Below are 9,615 nucleotides of genomic sequence, written 5' to 3'. Positions count from 1 at the left end.
AGGACAATCAAATTTGGGAAGAGACTAGAATTCTTCGTTCAGATACTTAATTATTTTTACTTACATGTGTAGCGTTGTTGCTGCTTTAAGCCTTGGCATGCATTTGGAATATTAATTTTGTCCATTATCGGACACAAAACGAAATCAAATACTGTTTATATTGATTTCTTTTACTTTCAGCTATTTTTCTTTGCATTCTGAGGATATTATTTTTGGTTTGCAAAATTCTTCAATATACCGGGTGTTAGTTAATATTTTATGTTTATTTCATTTAATTAATGTATGATATACTGGGCTAAGATTGTCGGTATCCGATCTGAAATTCACAGCATTGTTATGTTTTTTAATCTGTATCATTTCATGGACTCTTCTCTTATTATAATTACTCTCGTTAATCAGTATTTTTGTGTTATCAAAATCAAAATTATGCAACCTCTGTTGTGCATGCTGTGCTGATGCTGTACCATTTTCGTTATTTTTTCTTAGGCTATACTTATGTTCGTATATTATTTTCTTTAGATATTGTCCTGTTTGACTTATGTATGTGTTATCACAATTCAAACAGTTTATTTTGTAAATTACATTACGCGTGTCTAACTTGTCAATCCTAGGTTTAAATTTTATGAAAAATTCATTTGCTAAGGTGTTTTTAGTTTTTTCTGCTATGTGGATATAATGTGGTTTGAATATATTTTTAATTTTTGTGTTAATTTCCGGTATATATGGTAATGATATATTGCAACAATTGCAAATTTGGACAATAAATGAGTGAAACCCAGGAATAAATTTGATTTGGAATTGAAACACAGTCAGGAAAGTATATACAATGAAAAATTTGGACTTTATCCAAAGCCAGATCGCTTTAGCGTTGATTAAATCCGGCAAAAAATATTGTTATTTCGAAAATTCCACAAACTTGAATAGCCGCAGACTCCATTCTTTGAAGTTTTTAAACATTCTTCAATAACTTTTCAAACTTAGTGCACATATTTACACCTGACTGTTTCGCCTGCCCTTTAATTTACATTCCGCGGAACTTTTTGCATTTAAAACTTTATACTTTGATTGCCGATTCTCCCATTATGTTGCTCAAATTACCCGTTAGCTTGAACAAAGTGCTTGGAAGTTGAAAGCGTGCAAACAGAAGGAGGAAGTTATTTTCACTCGGTTAAAGTACGGTTAAAGGTGGTTGGAGTACAGTCAGTTTCTGCAAGTTCACATTCAAGGAAAATAGCAAACGAAGCAGTTTACGTCGACATGTCAGCTACAAGGAAGGCTGTGTACGTGTTTTAATCTAATTGTGATAAATGAAGGAAAATCGAAGAATGAGTGGTGTATTTTCCAATGGCTTGGAATTTCCTGTTGTCGCCTTTAGAATACGTTTTGGGCGGGCGAAAATTTTATTGCAATTCAGGAGCACGATTATTGCGAATCGAATGCACCAAGAAATGAAAGTGGATGCCAAAATAAATGGAGGGAAAGCATAGAAAATATTTTACGAACAAACCGCATTAAAGTTTGTTCGATGTGCCCACAAAGACCCAAAAAGGGATGGRTAGAAACAACTCAAAAAAATAAAAATATTTYATTGAAGGATTTCATGGAAGGTTTCCCAAATTTTATTGCAAKTCAAGCACATGATTATTGCAACTCAGGAGMACGGTCATTGCGAATCTAATCGAGTACACCAAGAAATGCCTAAAAGATATTAGTAGATGCCAAAATAAATGGAAGCAAAGCATACAAAACATTTTATAAAGAAACCGCATGAAATTATCTAYTACATAACAAGGAGWCAAAGGWGGCGAGCATTTARAAAAATAAAAAACGATTTAAATTGATATTGGTSGTACGCAAGTAGTTCCCCAAAGAAAACCACCACAKATRTTTGRCACCAAAACCYTAAATATTAACAAATTGTTCAAATSATTAAGATATGGTGATATTGATCTCGAGCTTRTGTTGTTAGCGGGTTTTTCACTAGAATAGACTAATTGTGCAATTGTGCAATTTGAAATCCACACAGTTCAGGAAAGRAATAGTGAATTTGAGTATTTAAAAATTAGCAAAATTTGGGGATTAAATGTTACTATTCAAACGAAATAAATTACCCAAAWACACCAGAAAGGAAAAAACGTTTGTCTGMATAATTAGTTTCARCCATAWTTTCTTYATTATTTCATTATTTGATTCACCATCAGAAYTCTTCTCTAAGTTTTCAAGTTACTATTTTCAATCTCCAATTCATGGCCGGCTTCTTCATATCCAAGCTGGCRAAGGAATCAWGGGGCKTCAAATCAGGAGTTCTCACAGGCTCATCAATTTAGYTCCTTCGAGTGAAAATAAAAAWTACATCTGTGAAAACACATTTTCARWGATTAWAAAATATTAAAARCGACAACACGTTGTRTTTTAAATAGGAAYTTTTAGATAAACGGGCATAAAATGKCACWCTCTAACCAAATAGGRGACCAGAGRGTCTGAATAATTTTTTARGAGTTTTACCTTTTGATATAAYTCTGCAGSKTTTTTTCTACATCTRCAATATGATAAATGCATTATATTTGAGTATTTAGTGCAAAGACATTTTCCTTCGCAGCATTAAAATTCAATCCAATAACACCTGGAAAATGAGATATTTTCTTTTGTTAATCATCACCTACTATCATTGGGCGGAAAGACCGTAATGGTCGATAACCTTTTCACCGAATAAAGATGTTGTTGTTGTTGTTGCTGTTGTTGAGATATTTTAAAACAGTATATATTAACGTAATTTCTTATACACAATAAATGTATTCAAAATTTTAAAACATTAGGATTTATTTCAGATTGTGCAGGGTAAATTAAAAAGTCCACACTTTTAGTCAGTCAAACCAATTCAGCTCGAAAAAATTCTTCAATTTTTCAATTCAACTTCACTTATGATAAAATTGATTTTAAATATAGATACTCATATAATGGATCAATTTCAAAATTGGGATTTGTACGCAGCATCTCTAATCCTATCAAAAAAACGATTAATAGCCACATAAAATAAATACAAACTCTTTCTAGTATAAAGATAGAACATTTCTTTATGCAAACCTCTTATATTCCAAACAAAATGAATAAAATAACAAAATTTACTAAAACCTGCTATATGATGATGTGAAAATGTCCTTTTAAAGTTCGTTGTTTGACTGTATCATGGGCCAAGTTAAATGTTAGCAATTAATAACCTCTAAAGGCAGCTTTTTAGCTATTAATTTTTATATAGTTTTGCTGGATGTGTTCATTCAAGAACAAATTAGCAGTTTAAGTGTATTGCATGCAAGTGCAAATTTTTACGTTGTTTAATTGTAATGTTCAATATTAACGAACGGAGTTAATGTGTTTTTAAATACATGTGAAAGTAAACTACTACACACTAAATCAAGGATTATATTATTACTGTACGCACATAATAATTAAACCAATCTGCAATATAATTTCACTTTTCTTTAAATTTGTTGTCAGTACTCAATATATGTTAGTGAATATAGTTCATCGTGTAGTTTAAATCACAATTGTTTTGTGGAAAAGTGAAACTATAGCCGGAGAACATTGTTTCAGAAGAGGTCCACTAAGCAACCGCTTGCCAAGATCTTCCAGCATCGACTCCATGGTGGAAGCCGTCTGGTCGGAAACACCAGTTTCGCCTTCCGAATCCATTCCTGTTCCCATCGTATCGGAAAAGCGGTCCTCATTGAGGCCGGATAAAGCTCTGGCTTTGGTGTCTCCAGGTGTTGGACGTAGAGTAAAAGGACAACGTGCTACCAATGGTAAGTGAGTGTAATAATTAAACAATTAAAAGTTGTGAAGACTAGTTGAATGCGTACCAAACAAAAACATAACGACTTATTTTTTCTGTTGATGGTATACATATTGCGTCGAACCCGTTTACATAGTTTAAGGGTTCATTTACATCCCAATCTCCGGATAAAGGATCAACGTTGAAACTGGATTGACAAGCGCTTGAAGGCAGGACTAATCTTCGATGTCTCGTAAACGTATTACAGGCTTGCAAATGTCAGATGTGTTTCAGTATATCACTCAGAAGTTTTTCCACTATGTGGAAGATTTTCAGTATGTCGCTGTAGGGAGCAGAGCTTCGGGAAAAGATGTTATAAATTGCTATTTAAATCAGCAAGGAAATGTTAAAGCTCTTAAAATATTGCGCAATTACGCAGTCTCCTGAAAAGTTATCAAAAAACAACTAAAACTCATCATCCTTTAATGGAGATTCAACCAGTCTAATTAGCTAATTTAAACTTTCAGCGCTCAGCCATTTAATAATTCACAGAGAAGTTCTGCAAATATTTAACTACCTACGTAATGCAATAATTATCGTGTTCACATGGAATGAACATTCTGATTTCTTTATAGTTTGTTCAGCGTGTTTTCAAATGGAGCTTTTTCAAATGGAAATTGTGTATCCGACAAATATCGCAAAAATCAGTTAATTGCCAAGTGATGCCCAAATATAAATTAAAAACATTTTTTTATCACAGTTTATAACGTTTGCATATAAAACGTTGTAACCGAGGGGAGAAAGACCGATTTGGGTCGATTGCCTTTTTGCATAAGACATAAAACAATATTGCCAAGTGAATACTGAGAAAACAATTATTAATTATTGTTGCAATTAAATCAATTACTTTGATCAGTTCTGCGAGTTTCAGGATAAATTTGTAGTTTTTTATATTGAAGAGCACTTATAGGTAAAAAATAGTCAATCGATACTTTTCTGGCGTAGTTTTTCCTTTACTACTGACTACTCTCTTTATTTCTATGCCTAATTTAGATAAAGCAACTGCGGTTGTATCATATTAATATGCACGAAAAAAGTGAATGATATCTGCATGTAAGAACTTGTATTTAAATGTGAAGGCTAGTTTTCAATCAAATTTGTTCAAGTAATTTTGTGTTTCTTTTTTCTTCGTCAAATTGAGGGCTTTTCTAAGAAGCAAATAGAGAAATAAGCTAAAAACACTTATAAAAACTCTCGATAATAAATTGAAATATTTTATTCCTCATAAATGTAATTTAACCTGCGGGATGCTTTTGAACAAAATATATTTTTGAGTAACATTAAATGCGTATCTTTCTGATGGATTTCAAAATATTTTTTTTCCAACTAGATTTCTTCAAGTATTTGGCTAAGAACTGAGATATTGAACGATTTTTACTGTTTTTACGCCAATTTTACTTTATTTCTGGTTGAGTAGGAAATGTATTATTCCATTTACATTTTTTGCAGCAAGAGAGAAAATACTTACAGAAAATTGCAATTAACATTTATAATTTAAATTACTCTCTTCAGTGGCTAATTTAGAAAGTTTAAAAAATAACTGCCCTTGGGGTTTCCCACATAAAAGATATTTTGATAGTGGTTAATATCTTTTGAGCTAAACACATATCATACACAACTCGTACGTTTTGTTAAACCAAAATCATGTTGTCATGCGCTCACCTTTTATAATCAATCTGAAGGCGTTTTAAACTCACCACAAGAGCTTTAGAAGTGGAAAAAATGCTTATAAAAACAACAATTTCTTAAAATGAGTCGGTTATTTATGAAGTAAAGTATACTGTCCATTATAAAATCACAAAAGAACCTTGAACCACCACCATAGCAGATAAATAAGAATTGTGCAATAGAAATACATATGAAATTCATTTCTACTGAATACAATTTCGGTTGAATTCAAAAAGATTCGTACATTTCGGTTGAAAGCAGAAATAAATTTTCCGGATCATAAAAAATATGTATTCTTGCTGAAACATAATTTTTTAATCGAAAATAATATTAATTTCCACTTGGTTGTGTTTCGTATTGTTTTATACTGTTATTATTTGCCATCCCCTTTGTCCATCAAATGTATTTAAAATTAGATAACAAATACAAAGTAAATACAAAAATTTAAAGTTCTACATATAACTTATTGGTTGTTGGTCCTAATCGCTAAAGCTAATTGTTTTGTTTTTTAAATAGTACAATTTATTGAACACTTGGAACAAGTGTCCAAACTGAACAATAACATAGTGACTATATGAATGGGATTTTTCGCGGCATAAGCGGACAAATAATTTTTGGAATAAGAAAAATTTACTTCGTTCGACACTAAATTTTTTAAACAGAAAGCAGTAAATTTTTCTTATTCCAAAAATTATTTGTCCTCTTAAGCCGCGAAAAATCGTTTCCATTTAGAATTTTCGTTTACTAAAAACTCTTTATACTGAGTATAAAGTCATAATTTACTGTTAAGATAATCATCTAATGAGAATTTGGAAACATACCAAACGGTAAAAACTCGCTGCACATTAAACTTTCCAGACATTCAAAATCGACTTAAAGCAACAAAGTTCAGAATGAAGGTCCCTCTATCTAACAAAACTTCTCCGAGCACTTGTTGCATTTATTCTTTATCTTTAGTTTTCTCTTAGAATAAGCCAGACAAAACTGTATTGAACTGCATTGAAACTGACTAAAATTAACCAGTTATTTCCAAACCGAATTAAACTCGGCTGACTTGGAAATGGAGCTGACATTACAATATTCGTACCTCGCAGATATGGAATAAAATACATTCCATTGGACCGAGTGCAGTGTGGAATATTCCGTAATATGTACTTCGTGATTCTATTAAGGAACAGTGACAGGAGCAAGATAATTTAACCATAAGGGAACTTTTTCAAGTTTGTAGATTTGAAAGTTTTAAAAAGAACCAGGTGAAATTTTTTTATAATTCCGCATTTCAAACTTCGCGAATGATGTAAATTTTCAAGATTTTGCTGAAACTCGACAAGTTATTTATCTTAAGAAACACTTTTTTATTTTAGTGCGGAACACTTGTATGGAGAAACTAAATTTCATCAAACATTTAACTTTGTTTCGCAATGTACAGACTGGGAGCCGCAATGGTTCTCAGAACACTGTAAGTTCGTGCGTACTAATGTTCCATCGAAAAGGCGCTCAAATCTGCTTATTGGGGTTGAATTTCAATTAAAAATTGTAATAAAAATTTAAACAATAAGATTAAAACTTGGGCAAAATTAAGCCTTTCTTTTCAGTTATTTCAGTTTAACGAATTCCCTATGATATTATTTTTGGCTGGTGAAATTACTGTATTTCTGGCCTGTTTTCCAACAGTCAATAATATAAAACTATTTAATAAAAACACATGCGCCATCAAAGGACAATTAAATAGCACTATTTCTTAATCAATTCATCATAAAACAATTAAAAATTAAATAACAAAATCATCCCCTAAAAGCTTGAAAATACCCATAAAAACAATGAAGCGACAAGTTTTGAAAATTTGTGTCAATCTGACGAATGATTATAGTTAGACCACAAATAATCAATTGTAAGTTTAGTGCATAAAGTCAAGTATCAGTTTCCACACAATTGCCATAAATATTTTGAAACTATTGATATTAAATAAAATTGCTACACCACTGATGGTAGGTTCGTTATGAGATATTAGATTCCAGTTCAATTGAGGAGCAAATACCAAGCTACCAAATCCTCCTTAATTTGCGGTAGATAAGCCTCAACGATCGAGGTACGAATTGAGTTCAGACAAATTGAATAGGTCCCAGTTGCAGAAAAAGTGCGACGTCCAGATAAGATTCTTGATTGACCCTTGCTTATTAAATTTTAACGGTTTTACTACTTTTATCCCATCAGCTACGTTCGATCGCCCAGATGCTGATCGAGTAATATTTCCGATAGTTTATACCGTAAACTATTGAATGAAAAATGCAGGTTTAACCACAATTTAACACTCAATTAGTATTCCTTGCGAAGTACAAAATTCCATGTAAATAGAATTGTATACAAGCCCCATTAGACTAATTGGAGTTGATGCATGATTTTACATAAGAGCCAATTAGTTAAATTACATGTAACATACGTGTGTATTAATTTATTACATTATATTAATCACATTGATTATGGTCTTCTCTGGGACATGGACAATTTCCTACCAGCTAATTTGGCTTCAGAATATAATCCATAGATTACATTTAAAACTGCCAAATACAACAGGATACACGAAAGTATGAAATGTGTATTTACTCAGCATAATTATAATTTTTGTCTCATTTTGAGATGACCCAGCAATAGTCGGTCAAAAACGTTTTTTTTCTGACACCTTGCATCTCTTTAAAGATAAGTGCATTTCTTTAAAGATGCAGGGTGTCAAAGTTTTCAAAACGAAAATCGGCAGAGTATTTAATCCACAATTCAAGTAAATTTCATCCAAATTTGTTACAGCGTTCCATGCAAACTATTCGTTAATAATATCAGTGTCATGAATTTCCGAAGTTGTGGGGTTTTCTTGCCTTAATTATTAATAAATTGCAAAATAGTTTTGGTTAAATGATCTATTTATTTTCTCTGAAAATTGCTTCTTGAATTTTCAGTGTTAGTGCAAGTTTTCACTTTAGTGCTGAACTTTTGGATACTAGAAAGCGAATTTATTTATCAGTTGGACAAGTTTTTAAAATATGGTTTGGATTGGTTGGAGCTCTTAAAACATTTTAAGTTGGTAACTAAAACATTAAGTTAATGTTTAAAACAATAATTCAATAGATATAAGTTGAGTGACACAGTGAAGCAGATATTGAGAGTCGATTAGAAACAAAACATTTCAAAATGGGCCAAAATTTGATTGATTAAGGATGAATATTTGGAGACATTTCGAAGATCCTTGTGGTCTTTTTTAGGAGTGAGTTCAGTAATAGTTAAAGTAATTTCTTTTTATACTTAAATTTTAAACTCTAACATTAATTGTTATCGGACATAAAACGATACCTAATTCAACTAATTAATTTTTTGCAAAACTTATAATTCTACGAAAATGAGCACCACCAAGTTGACACAAGGCCTTTAAGTTTAAAATAAAAATAAAATCAAATAATTTTTTTCGGAATAAGGAAGCAAATGCATTTAAAATGAACTTAATACAATTATGGAAAAGGTGTAAAATATCTGGAACTTTTATTCTTCAATAATTAAAATAACGTAAAATAACTCTCGAATAGAATTGTATAAATCTATTGGGGGAATTATGAGAATAATCCAAATAAATATTTCGAATTATTCGTGTATTGAAACAATCGAGTTAATTCGATTGGAATTAAATACAAAAGGAAAGTTACGTAGGACTTTGTTGGCTTCAAAGCGAAAGATAAATGAGTAGTAAAAACATAGATTTTGTATTTTATTACAAACTCAATTAAAGAGAGAGAAGGAAACGCACGTTCAATAGCATTTTAATGATATTAATGGGAGACACAAAAAGCAATTTTTTGGGAAACTACAATTTAATGTAAAAACAAGAGCGAAGTCAAATATAAAAACAAATGTAATTCGAAAAAATTGTGCCAGTGAATAATTCGGTTAATAAATGTTTTACTGTAGACATAATCAATCAAAGAAATCAATTCCATTTCACCTCCACTAATGGCAAAGATTAAATTTAGAAAATAAATATAAATTAAATATAGAATTCCACTGCAAAGTCTAACCTTTTTTTATTATAAAAAACAAATGTGTTCTAATAATATAGATAATATTGAAGTTTTAAA

At 31.0% G+C, this 9,615-nt stretch overlaps 1 protein-coding gene across 2 annotated transcripts in view; it reads left to right on the top strand.

Moving 5' to 3' along the window:
• LOC109538936 (ankyrin repeat and fibronectin type-III domain-containing protein 1) overlaps window positions 1–9,615 on the top strand; it is a 106,759-nt gene that overhangs the window by 15,472 nt on the left and 81,672 nt on the right. For both annotated transcript variants that reach the window (XM_019906377.2, XM_048663781.1), the window contains exon 4: window positions 3,592–3,800. In XM_019906377.2, the coding sequence (XP_019761936.1) occupies window positions 3,592–3,800 (209 nt within the window). The remainder of the gene's footprint in view (window positions 1–3,591; window positions 3,801–9,615) is intronic.

Source organism: Dendroctonus ponderosae, unplaced genomic scaffold (assembly GCF_020466585.1).
Source record: "Dendroctonus ponderosae isolate FM_Combo_2020 unplaced genomic scaffold, Dpon_F_20191213v2 Dpon_F_20191213_2, whole genome shotgun sequence".
Taxonomy (NCBI): domain Eukaryota; kingdom Metazoa; phylum Arthropoda; class Insecta; order Coleoptera; family Curculionidae; genus Dendroctonus; species Dendroctonus ponderosae.
Note: the sequence above shows the minus strand (reverse complement) of the source record. Positions and strands in the feature narration are given on the sequence as shown.